General features: G+C 40.4%; 1 protein-coding gene across 1 annotated transcript in view; it reads left to right on the top strand.

Annotated features, from left to right (window-relative positions):
- The window catches only part of PCOLCE2 (procollagen C-endopeptidase enhancer 2), a 63,041-nt gene extending 47,042 nt beyond the window's left edge, over nt 1-15,999 (top strand). The window contains exons 6-9 of the mRNA XM_090275579.1: nt 4,651-4,805; nt 8,859-8,942; nt 11,001-11,168; nt 15,459-15,999. Coding sequence (XP_090131705.1) covers nt 4,651-4,805; nt 8,859-8,942; nt 11,001-11,168; nt 15,459-15,589 — 538 coding nt within the window. The 3' untranslated portion in view covers nt 15,590-15,999. The remainder of the gene's footprint in view (nt 1-4,650; nt 4,806-8,858; nt 8,943-11,000; nt 11,169-15,458) is intronic.
- Nucleotides 16,000-19,591: the final 3,592 nt, after the last annotated feature.

The raw sequence follows: 19,591 nt of genomic DNA, 5'->3' as shown, positions 1-19,591 counted from the left end.
TGATGTATTATGGAATTGTACACCTGGAACCTATATATAATTTTATTAACCAATGTCACCTCAGTAAATTCAATAAATAATTTTTTAAGCGATACAAATAGGATGCATATCCAGCCTCCCTTGGCCCCCAAATTTTGACACTATACTTAACAGTAAAGGTTAAATCTCATCTCAAATAAAATACAATAGTCAATTTAAAAAACACAGAAGAAAGAAAAATCCAGAATTGCCAAATAATTATTAAAGAGATTTGATCCACATTTAAAAGTTATCAGGGGGTGGGGTTGGGGGCAGGCCCAGATTGCATTTCTCCATGAGTTCTAACAGACATTTTAGGAACAGATCATTTCAACACTACACAGATTCTTCCAGAGAAAAATAGGGATTATTTCACAATAAATTTTATAATGCTCATATAAACTGATACCAAAGCAAGATAAGGAGAGTACCAGAAAAGAATATTAAAGATCAATCTCATGTATGAATGTGATGAAAAATAAAACCTAAAAGAAAAAAAAATACATTAGCAAGCGAAATCTAACAATGTATAAAAAATACTCTTTGCCCAGAAATTCAAGACTGGCTTGAATTTAGAAAACCTATTTTATACATTACCAGGTTAAGGTGTGACTTGCAGACATTTTTATTTGTTGAAAAGATTAATTTATTCAAGAATCTTAAATAGCTTGAATTTAAGAGGTTTTGTTTTTAAAAAGATATTTTAATAACAATATAAACTACTCAAGAATAAATTTAACAAATGGTGTGCAAGGCCTTAATAGAGAAAATTATAAAACCTTAAAAGACCTAAATAAATGGAGCTATATACTATTATCGTGAATAGGAAGAATCAAAACCATTAAAAATGATTGGTTTTCATTAAAGCTGACAGCCTGACTCTGAAATGTGCGAGGAATTAAAAGCGGGTGGGAGGATGGTGCTAAGACAGCTTTGAAGAGGGACCTGGCAGGAGGATTTGGTCACTGCAATGGGGCCTGTGTCAGAAAGCTGCTGTAATTAAGACAGTGGTTTCACCAGAGGCACAGCCAGAAACATTCCACACGGCTCTGCACATTGGGCACAGCACAGAGACCCACATGCAAAATAAGGCAGGGACAACTCTTAGTCATATGGGGAAATGAATGTGTTCATATCTAATAGCACACGAAAGTTAATTACAGATGGATTGGGTCTTCAATGAGAAACTTCAATGAAAACTTCTACTCATCAAAATACACCTTAAAGAGAAGGAAAACAGAAGGCACAAAATGGAAACATATTTTAAACATATATCTGACAAAGACCTAGGTTTCAGAATATGAATATATCAAGAAATCCTAAAAATTAATAAGTAATTCAGCACAACTCAATAGAAAAACTGGGCAAAAAGCATTTCCCAAAGAAGAAAGATACACAGTGAATAATCTTTCAATAGAGTACAAATTGGTACAACCACTTTAGAACTCAGTTTCTCATTATCTAATAAAGTTGAAAATGAGCATCTATCCTGTGACCCTGGGGCAGAGTGTATACCCTCTGCTCCCAGGGTGCCCACTACCTGTACTCTTGCCCATGTGCACCGCAGACATGTGCAAGGACGTTCTTGACAATATTGTTTGTAATTAACAGCCAAATGTTAATCAAGAAGAGAACAGTTAAATTGTGTTACAGCACACCACAGCAGCGAAATGGTGGATGACTCACAGTTACAATGTTGAGGGTAAAAAAATTACAGAATAATATACACCATAGCCTTTCATTTATATGAAATTTAGAAGCATGCTCACTATATATATATTCTATTGTTTAGTAATGCATACATATTTGTAACTCTACAGGTAAAAGCAAGAAAAGGAGAAACACAAAAGTCAGGGTGGCAGTTGCCTCCGGGTGGGGGCAGTGGAGTGGGCACAATGGAGGGGCTGCTGAGACCACTCACGTGTGTGGACATTGTCTGGAGTAGTTTGACTGCCTGCCAGCAGCTAACACTTTGACCAGAAGATGTTCCTACAGTAGAGTACTCTGGGGTAGGGCAGTGCAGGAAAAGAGCAAACCTGCTTAGGGAGGTTTCCCAGTGAAAAGCAAGATTAGAAAGAAGAAGGTTGGGGGCAGGGTGGGAAGGAGAAGGGTGTGTGGTTTAGTGCAGTCTCAATACTATGGAATTCAGTTTGGAAACATTTACTTCACCCCAGCCTGTGTGGGCACTAAGTCAGGTACCTGGAATACCAAGAGAAGCCATTAGGCGGAGGGAGTGTATCAAGGCAGATCAGTAAATTGGCAAAGGAATATCCTGGGTGAATTTCTGAAGGAAGAGCTGGAGTTAGAGGCCGAAGGGAGGACAGACTCCAGGCAGAGGGAGTTCCCTTAGCACAGGCACACAGGAAAGAGATGCATGCTCTTCCAGAGCCTACACTTTGAGGTGGGGCTGAGAGAGAGAGAGAGAGAGAGAGAGAGAGAGAGAGAGAGAGAGAGAGAGGGAGGGAGGGAGGGAGGGAGGAGGCAGGAGGGTTCAGTTTGGTTCCATGTCCTACAGACATTGGAGCCCTCCAAGTGCATTTAGGCAGGAAGTGACAAGACCAGTGCCTCTGGACCCCGATCCTAGACATGATGAGCAGGGAGGCTGGTTAGGAGGCTGTGGCCATGGTCCAGGTAAGGTCAAGGAAGTTGGGAGGAGTCATAGAGATGGAGGAGGTGGATCAGGGAGAAGGTGGATCAGGGAGAATCATTTAGGAGACAGACTTGGCAGGTCATGGTGGTTGATTGACTAGTGATTGAAGAACAGGACACCTGTGGGATGACAAAGCAGAAAAAGCCCATATAGCTGCCTATCAAAAATGAAGCATCCTCCTCCCCCTATTCCTGGGGTGTGCCAGGGCGGAGTCAATCCCAGTGAGATTCCTTCTTGCCTTTCTAGTGATTTGTAACATTGATTTGCAGGTGCAACACTTGGTCCTCAGTACATTTATGGCTCTGTGATTCTGTCACATTCATACGAAAGCTCAGTAGCAATATAACAAAAATATGACTGTTACTAAAATACTCTTCCTTGAGAAAATTCAATTTCCAATATATGCTTCCAAGATTAGTTCATAGAAAAGGCAGTGAATGATCATTATAATTATAACATCCTGCCTAGAAGACTGACTGGGTTGGCCTTAAGGTTTCCTTTGGTGATTATAATAACTGCTTTTTGTAATTTTATCATTTAAACAAGAGTAATGTTTTATTTATAACTGTAGTTGAGAATAGTGTTTTAAGTACACTGTTTATATTTATTTAATGAAATGTGTTTTCAAAAGCAAGATAGAATATTTCTGTTAAAGGCTTGATTCTCAGAAGCATTATTTAAATCACCTTGTTCACTTTTGTGACCAGAACCCCAAATGTAGGTCCTGAAGCTCGGTCGTGGGCTTGCCGGGTCCCTTGGCTCAGAATGTAACAACCTTCAGGGCAGAAAAGATCTTGCAAGTTTTTCTGGTTGGGTCAAATATAGATATACCCTCCCCTGGACCCATCCCCACTCAAAGTAGCTGATAGGTGGGAAAAGTGAGCTGTCTCATTATTTGCTGTCCATGATGCCGAAGAAGTGATTCAGCCAAGAAGATGCCTCAATAAATGACTTTAGTCAAATCATCAGTGCAATTATATGACATGTTTATTTTTTCCACTTCTGAATTAGTTTTTAATTAGAATTAGCCAAACAACATTTTTTGCCATTGTTTACATAATAATAGCAAAAGTTAAATGAAACTACTGTCTTGTATAATAATGCAGTTTTCCCCTGAGATCTGAGATCTTTTGAGACTCAGTTACTATTACCACTAAGTCTTTAGTATCAATGAAACAAGCAAGCCCCTAAATAGCTTTAAAACTGAAGTTTTAAATGATGCCCTTCATGACCACGAGAACAAAATAATCACTTTTCCTTTCTCCTTCAGGACATTTACTACCAAGATTATAAACAGAAATGTTTCCCCTCCAGGCACGCATAAGAACACTCATGGTACATGAAACACAAGTCTGGTTGCACCCTGCACGGCTTTCTTGTCTCCAGGCGACCAGCCCTCTGACTATGTTCTCAGGGTCTGGGAACTCATTCAGTTTCTCCATCTGCCTGTCCAGGGCCAGCATCCTGGCTCCCCAGGCCTTCTAGGACCCAGAGTCCCCATTCAAAGAAGCTGTGCGATTCCCATGTCTGGCTAAATCCTGGGGTGCTTGTGGAGAACCAGCAACAGCTCAGCGTTTACATGGGTCCCCAGGTCCGGCACCGTCTCTGGAGTCAGCTGGTCCTGGGTGCAGACTTCATCTCTCCTCACAATAGCCCAAGTGCCTTGGGCAAATCACTTGATCTCTCTCAGCTTCAGTAGCCTATCCCATAAAAGGGGGATAACAGTGTGTGATGCAAATAGAATTTGTTGGGTTTTCGTAAAGCACAGTGCCTAATTTAGCAAACACTTAGTAAAGGTTAGCTGTTAGCATTGTTATTGAGCATGTTAAGGTGTTCTCTTTTTTAAAGTATTTTAGTATTTAAATATAAACGAGTAGTACTTTGTCAGAAATTAATGGAAATCTAGAAAATTCTGCATTTCAGAGAGGTACCACTTAAACTTTAAAATACATATCTATTTAAACATGTTTTTGTTCTTTTAGGCCAATTGTGTCTGAGAGGAATGAACTTCTCATTCAGTTTTTCTCAGACTTAAGCTTAACTGCAGATGGATTTATTGGGCACTACAAATTCAGGCCAAAAAAATTACCAACAACTACAGCATCACCAGTGACCACTACATTCACTGCAACTACAGGTAAGTTTTTCTGCTTTGAAGTTTGTTCATAAACTTAAGGAATATTTAAAAATTTATTTTGAAGTAGAAAAATCAAATAAAAGGAAGATATTTGAAACTAAAATAAGTTAAATAAGATGAAAACACATGTATGAGAATAATATGACTCCATTAATGAAAGAAAAGTATACAGTATAAGAATAATAATAAGCTAATAATTTTTAAATGCCATCTAAGAAAATGATGACTACTTAAAAATTACTAAGCACCCTAGTAATAGATCATTATAAGACTAATTTTTCTTTTCTAGCACTTACAAAATTGTGGTTTTCTTTTTATTACATAGAATTATGGTATTTTAGGTTGAAGTTCTAGGGCCTTGACACCTGCCTGCTTTCACTTCTGACCGTATTTGATTGGCCTTGTTTTTTGTTTCTTTTGCTTTGCTCCAAAATATGTCATACAAAATATATTATTTTTTCAAATTGGAGTAAGTCAAGCAAAAATACAGAAGTCAGTTGGGAAAGTCTGGTCTGGGGCATGCTCTAAGCATTTGAGGCAGGACTGGGTCCCCTGTATCTAGCTTCTACATTCTGTCAACTCCATCCACTGGGATTTTAGACCTCAGATATAAAATCTACATCTTGGCAGAAGAGAAAAGTGAGCAGGAAGGATCTAAGGTTAAGGAATGAAGCAGGTTGAAATAAGAACAACTTTATGGGCCACTATTTTCTGTCTGCTCAAACTAAGGCTATTTTCTGAGTACAGGCACTTCTTTAGGAGCTGATTTTTCTGAGCACTCCCTAAGTGTGCTCCCTTGTGGCGTGGAAGAGTACTGCCTCATGTTACAGCAGTATTCCTCCAGCTTATCTCAGTGGACTCTTGGTATCCTTATCCTTTTCAGTGAATTATCAGGTCACACCCACACTGCTTAGTGGTTCCCAGCTTTTATCTCCAGTCCTAAACTTTCTCTGAAATTGCAAACATGCATTTGTACTTATCTCCTAGAGTTTTGTAACTGCTAAATATTTAAGTTAGAACCTATCAAACACAACTTGTTTTTATCAGTTTTCTGCCTTGAACCTGCTGCTTCCCCTCCTGTTTACCCAGGCATGGCCCACAGCATCAGAGCCACACTCTAAGGGTCATCTTTGACCTCCTCTGTGTTCCCTCCCCACCGCATGCCCCACCACCACCACCACACACACACACACACACACACACACACACACACACAGCTGACAAAGCCATGCTCTACACCTGTACCATCCAATACGCTAGCCACTAATGCGTACTTAAAATGTGGCTAGTGATACTGAGGAACTGCATTTTTAATTTAATGGCGTTTAGAAAGCCTCAAGTGGCTAGTGCCTACCAACTGGACAGCTTGGGAGCCCAACTCTTTCACGTGGTATGTAAGAACCTTCACACTTCGTCCCTATTCTCTCTTTCTAGATTCAACATTAGTCCCTACCACCTCTCTCTGTATGCTCTAAGTATTTTGGATTTTATCCTAAGTGTGGGGGAAGCTGTTGATGGATTGAGCAAAGTTCAGGATTAGATCTACACTATGAAGAAGATCACTCTGGCCACTGTGAATGGATTGTAGGGGGCAAGGGCATCAGTAGGTTCTTGTGGTCATCCAGAGGAACTGTGCTGACACAAATGAAGAGAGAGTCAAGAGATGTTGATGATTGTGCAAGCCAGGGACCTTGGGAAATACTGACAGGGCTTGTGATTAACTGGATGAGGTAGATCAGGGAGGTGTCAAGAATGCCTCCTGAGTCCCTGACTTGCAAAACCTGGGGCGGGGACGTGGGGGGTAATGTAGCCATTCACTGGAGCTGAGAACTGAGTTTAGGGGTAGATTCATCAGTTAAGCTGTGACCTTGCTGGATCTGAGGTGTCTGTGAGATACTCAAGTGGAGATGTCATGTGGACAGTTACATCTATGCGCCCCCCCCCCCCCGACCGGAAGATAGATTTAAGCAAGCTATCTGAATTTGGGAGTTATCAACAAATACATTGTTGATACCATGCTCCAGAGTGAGATTGCCTAGGGAGAGGTTAGGGGTGAAAGAAGGAGAAGGACTGGAATTAAGTCTCTAGGAATGCCCATGTATTAAAGGGGAGGATATGGTGGTGAAGGAGACTGGAAAGGAGAAGCTAGGGAGGAGGCAGGGAGCAGCAGCATGGGTCATGGAGGTCACAGAATGCAGTGTTTTAAGAAAGAAGTGGTCAGTAGAGCCAAGGGTTGACGAAACTTCAAAAGAGGGAAGGATTCAAATGTTTCTGTTTGATATCATGGCGTGGAGGCTACTGGAGACCCTCGTAGACTTGTGTGAGTGCAGCCATGCAGGCAGAAGCCAAACAGAGTGGCTGAGGTGTGTGGAACATGGTGAAAAAATCGAGACACTGTGTTCTGGCAGCTCGTTCCACAGGTTTGGCCCTCAAGGAGGGAGAGAGGCCTTGAGTGTCTGGAACAAGTTAAAGCTAATGCGAAGCAGCCAGCGAAGGAGAACATAGTGGCAGATGGAAGGAATGAACTGAGGGGGAAATTTCTACAAAGGTGGGAGGCTGTGGCCTCCAGAAGGCTGACAGGACAACCCTCAGACTAGAGGTGGAGCAACCTCCTCTCTCGGGAGAGGTAAGGAAGACAGAAGCTACAGATAGCGACGACTGGAAGTTTTGGTGGGGATCTCGAGGACATTCTCTTCTACGAGCTCTGTTCTCTATAGAAAATAGACAGGCTTGCCTGCAGAGAATGAGAAGGGAGTTGGCAGGACCGGGGCTGAGGAGAATGAGAAAGAACTTGAAAAAGAGCTGTGGAAATTGGGGAGCTAGTTGATCCATCAAACAGCTTGTTACCTTGAGGAGGGGACTATTTGTGTCCTCACGAATGCTACTGCTTTTTGATTCAGTTAATTAGGTAAATTTCAGCCCCCGACTTCTGGAAGAGTGTTCCTCTAAATGTTTACTGAGATCTTTCTCTCACGAAGAAATGTGTGTATGTGTGTGTGTGTTTAAACTGTTATATCTATTTAATATTAAATTGTATATATTTTAATATTGTAATTCACTTCAGATCTCTTCTGGAGTTACACTGGGGTACAAATTAAAAGTAAATAAATAAGTAAGTAAATAATAAATTCACAAAAGAGATGGCAGAACCTACTAAAAAGGCAATATTCCAACTGCAAATTCTTACCTACCAAGTACAATTTTGTTACAGTTGTTTTATTTCAAATATTCTTCCTAGAATATGACCACATAAATGTAAATAATTAGCAAATATTTTTGAAACATTTTTAATGGTGGTGATGGAGATTAAATATTTTTATTTTGTTAACTCGTGGTTTCTCAGTCTTGGCACTGTTACCATTTTGGGCCACATAATCCATCGCTGCTGGGCACTGTCCAGTGTAAAGCTACCTAGCAGCACCCCTATCCCCTGGATGGTAGTAGCATCCTCCTAACTGTGACAATGAAAAATATTTCAGACAGGCAGTGACAGGCTCAACGTAAGTGTTTAGCAATTGGTTGCAGCTAATTGCAGATATAACACTCTTTACACACAAGAGGTGTTTCTAGAAAAACCTTTAACTAGTCACATTTAGGCAACTGCATATTTTAAATGCACCAAGAAAGCTCCTTCCACCTTGAGAGGGAACACCATAGGATGCCTGTGTAAAGTGAAAAATTACCCTATATTTTCTGAGTCCATATTTGTTACACTACATTTTTCTAAGCAGGGCAGATGAAGGCTATATTTTGGAGGGGTGGGTTATAGTGCTAGTTTTAGGTAAAGGAAAAAGAGAATAGGGCTAAATATGGGTTATCTTTTATCTCCAGTTTAAAGTTCAGCAAAGGGTATTCAGTTACGCTGAGGAAATTGGTGCAGTAGTCGGTAGCATAAAGAATTTCTTTTGCCTGCTCTTTAATTAGTTCATTGCAATGACATATTGGTGGCTCGGGGAAATAAATGAGAATTATAAATTGATAGATTCATATTGAAATACCAGTTATACTTGAATTGATTTTCCTGAATCTTACGACTTTCCTCTTTGAATTAAGGTTTAAAACCCACCGTGGCCATGTGTCAACAAAAGTGTAGGTGGACGGGCACTCTGGAAAGCAATTATTGCTCAAGTAACTTTGGTAAGAAGTAAAACTAGCCTTTTTTCTTTAATAAGAAACTTGAGGCTGCATGCTTAGTCTCAAAGGAATAGCCATGAATGTGATGGTACAGGATAAGTTACACTCTTGATTTACCCGATGAAATATTTTCCCACGCGCCAAGGTGTGCTGACTTGTGCTTAAAGTGCTGGATTTCACAGCTGAGAAAAATATGTGTACAGAAAAATATACTTTTTCACATAAACTTAATTTGACTCCTGGTACATGATACTGTTGTTGTTCTGTGTATCCTGGCTAGCTCAGTATTCCTGAGAAAAAAACCTGTGTATTTTTTGTTCTCACATATTTTTCACATATTACTTTTTCACACATCTGTAATTCAACTTAAGTAAATTAGAAACAAAGTCAAGCTGGCCTCTCTCTCAAGAAATTCAAGTATTTCCTCTGTGGGGTCCTTCCAAAGTTCTCAATTAAAATTTGGAAATCAGAAATCCATTTGGGAACATTCATAAAGTGGAATCTGAGGAGACATTACCTAATTAATGACTTAGAATTTATAAAAGCTCTTTACACTAAAAAATAATTGCATTTTTCATGAAAAACACTCAGGAGCAAAAGATATCAAATTTAATTATGTTATTTATTTGCCAAAGGAATATTTAAGAGAAGTCTTAACAGGAAAAGAAAGTTGCTGTAGCCTAAAAGGTTACCCCAAACCCAAGGCCGCCCGGAAGAGGCTCTGCCTGCCGCTGGCAGTGTGGCAGGCAGACCGTGTGGTAGTGAATGAAGGCACTGAGGAGTCTGGGCCCTAAAGCCTGCTGGAGTTGACATGCTGGTGTCTTCAAGTCACTGGCATAAAATGAAAACAGGCAACACCAGGTGTCATTGCCAGCACAGCCAGTCTCATCTCCTGTAGGAACTCTCCCTGCCTGTCCTTTGCAGCCACCTCTTCCCCTTGGCTACAGACTGGCATTTTGCAGTGAGCATTCATCACCCAGAACCAAAGTAAGACAGAAGAATTCTGATTTTATGAGCTTTGCACGCTGCGTAAGCATTGAATGCTCACTTTACCCCTGAAAGTTCCTATCAGCCAAGTCCAAAACTTGGCTTATTTCACTGTGACTCAGTTATGTGGCAAAATGACCAAATACTATCCCCAGTGGCTCATCAGTTCCTAGCGGCATCGGTGACAATCCTAGCAGCAGTTTCGGTTGTCACAGTAACGAGAAGCTCCTGGTTTTCTAGGCTGGGACAGGGTACATGTAAAAGTCATTCCATGCTAGTCCTGTACCACACGAAACTGCCTCCAGCTAAGTGCCAAAAGCCTGCCTTTGAGAAACAAAGGAACGAAACTCCTTTCTCTGAGGGTCACGATGGAGAAATGAGAATTACATAATGAAAAGCAACTGAATTTTGCTAGAGTTGTTTTTTTATAAGAACATGTTTTGTTATACCTCAGTTCTCTACTTTGACTTGTTAAATGAGATAAACAGGGTGGATAAGAAAAAGAATATCAAAGACTCAGAAAAAAACCAACCAGATATTTACTGATAATTAGAGAGAGATGGGGATCCGTGGGATAAACCAAAGTTCCAGGAGAAAGGACAGCTAAAGAAAGGGGTGAGGGGAGACACAGAAAGGTAGGCGCCCACCTATCTTCATAACCCAACCCCCCTCATATGGTGTTGCCTCTACAGATTCAAGGTCTTGTTGAGTATGTACATTCAGAGGCTCATAAGTCTATACTTACCTTATTTGGTAATTGCCCCACATATTGGATGAAACCTTGTAGGGACCCCTTTTCAGCGCTAGATGACAATGCAGTAGCTGTTTAGGTTTCTCTCCTAGGTTTCCGCACCCAGCAACATGGGCAGCATGACAGCTCCATAGCTCCTTTCTTCAACCTGAATTGTGGTGACCAGCATAGTATACAAAATCAAATTTGATAGTTTTGTTAGGGCCTTCTCCTTAACATTAAAATGTTTGCCATCTGAAACTCAGAAAAACATAAAATCATTTTCAGTTCTGCTTACCTTTGCCTCCACTGTTACATTCTTTGCAAAATGTTTTCTTCTGCAGTATTTGCTGGCACTGTCATCACAACAACCCCTAGGGGTGGAAGTCTGCACGCCACAGTCTCGCTCATCAACATCTATAAAGAGGGAAACCTGGCGATTCAGCAGGCTGGCAAGAACATGAGTGCCAAGATCATTGTGGTCTGCAAGCAGTGCCCTCTCCTCAGAAGAGGTAAGTGTGGAGAAAAACTTGAGTCTTTGTTGTAGAGGAGCTCAGGGGCAGAGAAGGGACCAAGAGAGCTACTCTTAGCCACACATGGGTCTGTCCATGCCATGGCTGCTTAAGGGAAGTCAAGTCAGGGCTTCTGGTATAGAAGGAAGACCATGGAGTCAGGCAGGATTGGGCTCTAGTCCCAGTTCTTGTAATGTGGTCAAGGACGAGGTAGTGGAAATGATGAATGAGTCCAAGAAGCATTTGGAGTTGGCTCATTATGGAACAGACACAGAGGAGCCGTTCAGGAGAAAATGCCCAATTATTGCACTTAAGGTACCAACACTATATTTAGAGGAAAATATGCATCGAGGAAAAGGCAATTCAGAGCTGAAGTTCAGAAGAGAGAGGGGCATATATGGGCTAGAATTAAAGATTTGAGGATCATTTTCAGATATAGGATCAGTCAATCCATAGATGAGAATGAGTTTATTAAGAGAAATTATGGAAAAGGGAAAGTTACTCCAGAGCCAGAGGCACATAATTTTTAAACAAGCTCTTTAAATTACAAAATTAATATATGTTCCATGGTTTTTTAAAAGTTTAAGAAAGTAGAGAAGGGTATAAAATAAAATGTGAAGCCCTTTCCCCTTTAAACCTAGAGGTACTATGAAAATTCCAGAAAGTTTCTATCCATATACACACTTAGACAAATGGGACCATACTATACATATTCTATTGCCACTTTCCCCCCACATAACATATGTGTAGATGTCTTTCCATAAACAGCAAATCTGGAGCTTTCTCTTTGGAATAGTAATAATGCCTGTTGTCCCATTGCATGATATATGCCATGATTTCTCTATCCAGTCTCAACTCATTACTTTCCTCAGACTTGTTACAAAACCAAAACAAAACAAATGAGAGAGAGAGAGAGAGAGGGAGGGAGGGAGGGAGAGGGAGAGAGAATATCCACTTCAAGAAAGCTTTCCTCTGAACTCACTTCAGAAAAGTCAGGAAGTCAGCAGTCTTATTGGTTTTTCAGAGGAAACAGTGAAGGCTCTATAAAAGATAATACTTATTGCCCAGAACTGCCATGAACAGCAAATAATGCACATCTAGATACTTAAAAATTTTATAATTGTACTAGCCTTTGGTGGCACTGCCAGCCCCACCTGGCCAGCTTTCATAAGCTTAGGGCCTCTGTGAAGACGTTATTAGCCCACAGGGAAAGGACTGAGCAAGAGAAAAGGGAAACACATATTTATCCTAGGACACACTGGGGAAGAGGGAGAAAAAAGAAAGTTGTAATACGTACTTCCTTTATGACATTTTTCTGAGGCAATGTAAATCTTCATAGTTGAACCCAACAGACCACAGTGTAGGCCCCAGTGTAGGCCTAACGTAGCCTAACATGCTAACATAATAAAAAAAATATGTAACAGATGTAAGTATTTTTTTAGTACTTATTTTCTGCAAGGGCCTACAAGAATGCAAAGAAGTATATGATACAACCATGCCCTGAAAAGTCTTACGTAGTATAGATACTTGGATATTGGAAAAAAGTTCAAGACAGCAGCTGAAGACAGTGGGTCATTCATTGCCAAATGCCTAGAAAATCCAAGAACACTGTGGGACTCTAGAGGCCATCTGAAGATGGCATGTCAGGGAGTAATAGAGGGACCTTGAGGAATGAAAGCCTTTCACATGAACACAAGGCATCCTTCTTGGTAGACACTCAGTAAGGACACAAGACCTACAGCACTGCAGAGCAGGACATGCCTGGGTCTAATCACCATCTGATCTCCTAGTGTTAGCACAGCTGGAACATGTTACTCAATTAAATTTAGAATTTTGCTGGTGAGAGTATTTTTTAATTATATTTTTTTGTTTATGCTATTACAGTTGTCCCAATTTTCCCCCCATTTGCCCCCTCCCCTCATCCCCCCACACCCTCAGGCAATTCCCACATCATTGTCCATGTCCATGGGTCATGGATATATATTCTTTGGCTACTATATGCCCTATGCTGTACTTTACATCCTTCTGACTATTCTGTAACAACCAGTTTGTACTTCTTAATCCTTTCACTTGTTTTTGCCCATACCCCTGGCCCCTCCTCCCATCTGGCAATGATCAAAATGTTCTTTGTAACTGATTCTGTTTCTGTTTTGCTTGTTTGTATATTTTGTTTTTTAGATTCAATTGTTGATAATACATATTTATTGTCATTTTAATGTTCATATTTTTTTATCTTCTTCTAAAAAAAGACCATTTAACATTTCATAGAATACTGTTTTGGTGGTGATGAAGGTTGTAGGTCCCTGCTTTTCATCACTTTGAATGTCTCTTGACAATCCCTTCTAGCCTGCCAAGTTTCTTTTGAGAAATCACCTGAAAGTCTTATGAGAGCTCACTTGTAGGTAACTAAGTGCTTTTCTCTTGCAGCTTTTAAGATTCTCTCTTTGTCTTTAAACTTTGGCATTTTAATTATGGTGTGTCTTAGTATGGGCCTCTTTGGGTTCATCTTATTTGGAACTTTGTGTGCTCCCTGGACTTATATGTCTATATTTTTCACCAAGTTAGGGAAGTTTTCCAGACACCGCCCCCCGCCCCCCCCCCCCATGATGTGAGTGATGGTATGCTTGAAGTTGTCCCAGAGGCTCGTTCACTATCCTCATATTTTTGGATTCTTTTTTTCTTTTTGATGTTCTGATTGCTTGTTTTTTGGTTCCTTATATTCCAACTCACTGATTTGATTCTTGGCTTCATCCACTCTACTTTTGATTCCCTGTTAATTGTTCCTTATTTCAATTAGTGTATCCTTAATCTTTGACTGGATCCTTTTATGCTGTTGAGGTTCTCACTAAGTTCCTTGAGCATCTATAACCAGTGTTTTGAACTCTGCATCTATTAGGTTGCTTATCTCCTTTTGTTTAGTTCTTTTTCTAGAGTTGTGTTCTGTTCTTTTTTTTGAGCCATGTTTCTTTTTATCCTCATTTTGGCAGTCTCCTTGCATTTGTTTCTATGTATTAGATTGAGTTGCTATGCCTTCTAGGTTTGATAAAGTGGTCTAATGTAGCAGGTGTCCTATAGGGTCCAGTAGCACAGTTTCCCCTATCACCCTAGCTGATGTGCCCACAGAGTGGGCTGTGTATTCCCTCCTCTTATAGCTGAGCCTTGATTGCTGTTGGCATGTCCAAGATCAACCACCACCTGTATTCTGTTCGAGACCACCTGGCATAAGCTACAGAGTGATCTTCAGATGACTGCTATTTGTGTTGGGCTTGGAGGTACCCAGGCAAGGCCAAGTGGTTTACCAAGGCCAGATGCTGCTAATGCCAGGTCTATGGCCACTTAGAAAGTGGTATGGGGCTCACTGAAGCTAGATGCTTCTTATTTGAGAGAATTTAGGAAAATCTGAAGCATGCACTAGACAAGCCATTCATATGGAAAAAGTCACTGGAAACAACTTGGGTGAAATCAAAAGTTAGGTAGGCTGGGACCTCAGGAAATCACCAGGGTGAGATGAGCTATGTTAGCCAGATTGATGGAGACTCAGATATAGCACTTGCCTGCTGGCTCTGTGGTGGGAGGGGTCAGAAAAGAAACAGTGGCCTCTGCCAGCTCTTTTGTCTGGGAAAAAGCTGGCCCCCAGCTCTCACCCTGATGCCAGACAATTCAGTTTCTCCTCATATACTTCATGTGCCTTCAAGCTGCTGCCCCCATCCTGGATCTCAAGAGGAAATGAGTCTGGTTAAGTTTATGTGTGGGCCCTTTCAGAGGAACTGCACAGGACTCCAACAGTTTCTGTCTTCCACAGCCTCAATCCCTGCTGGTTTTTATGGCCAGAAGTTACAGGGACTTATCTTCCTGGTAATGGAAACTTGGGTTGGGGGCCCTGGTGTTGGGCTGGGATCCTTCACTCCTGAGATATTCCTCCTGATTTTTATCTGCTATATGTGGTTATGGGACCAGTCCATTCCATGTCCGTCCCTCCTACCAGTCTTGTTGTGGTTTCTTCTTTAATTCCACAGTTATAAGACTGCCATTCAGCTTGATTTATGGGGGTTCTGAATGATAGTTGTTCTGTAGTTTAGTTGTAATTTTGATGTGGTTGTGTGAGGTGGTAAACCATGTTTGCATCTTGACTGGAAGCTACCTGATAAGAGTCTTAAGCTAGATCTTATCCTAGATAGAATAAATGTATAATTGGTATTTACAGAATATTTATATAGAGATAAATTATAGTCTAAGTTGTTTCAAACATGCACATGTAGGAAAAAATTAATTTATATTTTCTTTTTTTAGGTCAAAATTACATTATTATGGGCCAAGTGGGTGAAGATGGGCAAGGTAGGATCATGCCAAACAGTTTCGTCATGATGTTCAAGACCAAAAACCAGAAGTTCCTGAATGCCTTGGAAAACAAGCAATGCTAACAGTGAACTATGTTGATTGAAGCTTCATTCTGTCATTGCCTTTGAAAGATCTATTTTTCTCACTAGGAAAACAATCTTCTATTAAATATTAAGCATTCAAAAAGATTTACTCTTCACATGATGTAGGTATGAGACCTCCAGTATCGCTGATAGAAGTTCTGTGCCTGCACCCAGAGAAGCAGCTACCTGTGTGGTCAAAGGAAACTAATGGTATCAAGTGTTGACAGTTTGGAAGCAGTTTATTTATAAATCTCTGTAGAAGGGTATTTTAGAAACCAGTTTCGTGATGCTGTAAAAAAAGAGATAAGTGCAATATTTGCTCCAAGGTGTTACATTCTTTTCTTGCATTTTTAAAAATCAGTGCTGAATAAAATATTTTTAAATGATTATACAACAACCAGCCATTAAATGGCTTTTATATAAAAGAATATCCCCTGATATTTACAGAGAGGCGGTCTTTGTAACCATCTACACTTTGCTAAAACACTTATTCTGAGAACTTTGGGTGCTGGTTGGATCCAATAATGGAAACAGGCTATCATTCTTCTTGCAGAACCAGAAAATGTCAGTGCTCAAATGGTGTCCCTCATGGATCTGGTTCAACTTCTATTTCTGTTTTGTAATAGAAATTGAAGCTCAGGTATATTCAGTGACTTGTCCAAACACACATCTCCCATGAGAAAGAGCAGGCAATCAGCTTGGAAGTCATCACTGCAAACCCAGTGTCTGCACCACCACTGGAAAACACCCTCACTGGCCCAAGGAAAGCCCTCTTATCCTGACTTACAGAGTTCAGTCCTTGTTCTCCTAGCCAAAATCACAGTTGGTCATGTTTATAGGACCTGAAATTAGAAGTGAGCCTGATACCCCTATCCTGCTCATTCACAGTTAACTAGACCAGGCCGTGCCAGCAGGGATGCATTCTGCCTTTGACAACTCTAGTTTCACTCAGTAGTGGAAGAACTGTGAAAGGACTCCCCATTAATTGTACAAATCTGCTTAAAGTGCCACTGTACCTGCAATAGGTGTGGCCAACAGCCCTAAGGAGGTTGCTGGCTAGGAGTGGCAGAAAAGGGGAAATATAATTCTAGAATGTGCATGCAGCTAATAACATCCTTCAAAACATATAACTAAATCTGGTATTGTATAAATGGAAAAATCATAGTGAGAAAAATTTTTAACACTTTTTTTTCTCAGTAATTGGCAGATTTAAAAGAAAAAACAATAAAGCTATAGATAGAAGATTTGAACCACACAGTTAACTAGATTCATCTGATGGGTGCATATAGAACAGACCAAAAAGCACATTTCTAGTGTCAGTGTGAAACAGTTTCAAAACTTGCCCACCTACTGCACCATGAGACAAATCCCAATGAATTTCAAAGAACTAGTAATGTACAGACTTCCTTCAACAACGAGTAATTAGAAATTAATAATAAAAAGTAAATAGTTTAAAAAAAAACGTTGAAAATTAAGAAATTTGCTGTTAACTTCTGATCAAAAGAAAATTATTATGGGGACTCCTGACCAAGATGGAGGCTTAGACAGACACGCTGCATCACCCTCCACAACTAAGAAGAAATACAGCTACCTCAAAACTAGAGTCAACCAGAAGTTTCAGAAAACTGAGCTGCATGGAAATCCAACAAACAAAGATATAAAGAAGAAATACTCATCCAGACAGGAAGAGGGGCAGTGCTGGGGCAGAGAGGACATGGTGTGGTGGTGGCAGTACCAGCAGCAGCAGGCTGGTGGAAAGCATGATCACGCATTTTAAAAAGTAGGGAGGGACACCTGGGGAGCGCCCCCAGCACCAGACCTCGAAGCTATGGCTCCAGTGCCGGGGACAATAAAGCCTCATTGCTTCTGACTGTGCAAACCAGTGGGGGTTGGGGTGGAGGAAGAAAATGTTGGTTTCTCAGCAGAGTCCACTTGTCTAAAGGGCCCCCACAGTCCTAGAATGTCTGCAGACCCACCCACTCTGGGAACGACAGCCAGAACAACAGCTAGAGAGGTGCCAGTCCCATGCGGAAGTGGGAGAAGTGCCTGGAAAAGGGGCAAGTGATGAGCAAGTGATATTGTTCCCTCTCAGACCCCTCTCCCACACAGTGCCATAACGTAGTGAAACAAGTCGCCCTGTAATGACAAATACCTAAGGCTCTGCCCCTTACAATGTAACAGGTGTGACAGTTCTACCTAAGACAGGAGCCTGTCAAGATGAGGAGACAGAGAGGTATGGCCCAAAAGAGGAAATAAATCAAGGTTCCAGTGGGAGAACTAAGTAACGAGGAAATAGCCAACCTAACAGATGAGGAGATAGCCAACCTAACAGACACAGAGTTCAAAACACTGCTGATAAAGATGCTCACAGGCTTAACAGATATGCTTCATTATGGCAAATGTATAAGTGAAGAAATGAAGGCTATGCTAAATGAAACAAAGGAAAATCCACACAAAACCAATGGTGAAGGGAAGGAAACTGGGGTTCAAATCAATGATTTGGAACATAAAGAAGAAAACAATAGTCAGCCAGTACAGAATGAAGAAACAAGAATTGAAAAAAATGAGAAGAGGCTTAGGAACCTCTGGGATAACTTTAAACAAACCAACATCCTAATCATAGGGGTGCCAGAAGGAGAAGAGGAAGAGCAAGAACTTGAAAGGTTAAATGAAAAACTAGTGAAGGAAAACTTGCCAAATTTGGCGAAGGAACTAGACATACAAGTCCAGGAAGCACAGAGAGTCCCAAACAAGCTAGACCCAAAGAGAACTACACCAAGACACATCATAAAGTGTCAAAGGTGAAAGGTAAAGAGAGAATCTTAAAAGCAGCAAGAGGAAAGCAGAGAGTTACCTACACAGGGGTTCCTATAAGGCTATCAGCTGATTTCTCCAAAGAAACTTTGCAGGCAAGAAGTATTCAATGTGATGAAAAACAAGGACCTACAACCAAGATTACTCTATCCAGCAAAGCTCTCATTTAGAATGGAAGGGCAGATGAAGTGCTTCCCAGATAAGGTAAAGCTAAAGAAGTTCATCATCACCAAGCCATTATTATATGAAATGTCAAAGGGACTTATATAAGAAAAAGAAGATCAAAATTATGAACATTAAAATGACAATGAACTCACAACTATCAACAATGGAATTTAAAAAATAAAAACAAAATCCAATGAAGCAATCCAGAATAGGAACAGAATCATGGGTATGGGGATCATTTAGGGGGTTATCAGCTGGGAGGGGAAAGGGAGAGAAATGAGGAAATGGTGCAGGGATTAAGTAGCGTAATTGATTGGTACAAAATAGGGAAGTTAAGAATAATATAGGAAAGGGTGAAGCCAAAGAACTTATATGCACAACCCATAGACATGAACTAAGGTGGGTGGGATTGCTGGAGGAGGAAAGGGGGGGTACTGGGCAGAGGGGAGCAAAGGGGAAAAAAATTGGGACTACTGTAACAACATAAACAATAAAATATACTTTAAAAAAGAAAATTATGATGGAAAATAAAAAATATTAAGAAAACTATAATAAAATTGCTAAATATAAAATTTTGAAAATATGTGACATGCAGTTTAAATAACACTTTAAATTTTATGTTTACATTATTTTTAAAAGGATGAAAAATCATTTGTGAATGTACAAATTTTCTAGAAAGTAAAAGATCAGCAGAGTAAACTTTAAAACAATTTTTTATGTTTATTTTATTTAATCCTCACCTGAGGATATATTCATTGATTTTAGAAAGGAAGGGAGAGAGTGAGAAATATCGATGTGAGAGAGAAACATCATTGGATGCCTTCCACATGTGCCCCAACTGGGGATTGAACCTGCGACATAACATAGGTATGTGCCCTGACTGGAGATCAAACCCAAAAACTTCTTGTGCACAGTATGATGCTCCAACCAAGTGAGCCACCCAGCTAGGGCTTAATAAACGTTTAAATGGTAGGAGGAAATAAGCAGAAGAGCACAAATCGAGTTAAATAGTAATCATAAATA

The sequence above is a fragment of the Furipterus horrens genome, unplaced genomic scaffold, assembly GCF_987537825.1.
Source record: "Furipterus horrens unplaced genomic scaffold, mFurHor1.1.pri manual_scaffold_1, whole genome shotgun sequence".
Taxonomy (NCBI): domain Eukaryota; kingdom Metazoa; phylum Chordata; class Mammalia; order Chiroptera; family Furipteridae; genus Furipterus; species Furipterus horrens.
The sequence above is the reverse complement of the archived record's forward strand: the minus strand, read 5'-3'. Positions and strand labels throughout refer to the sequence as shown.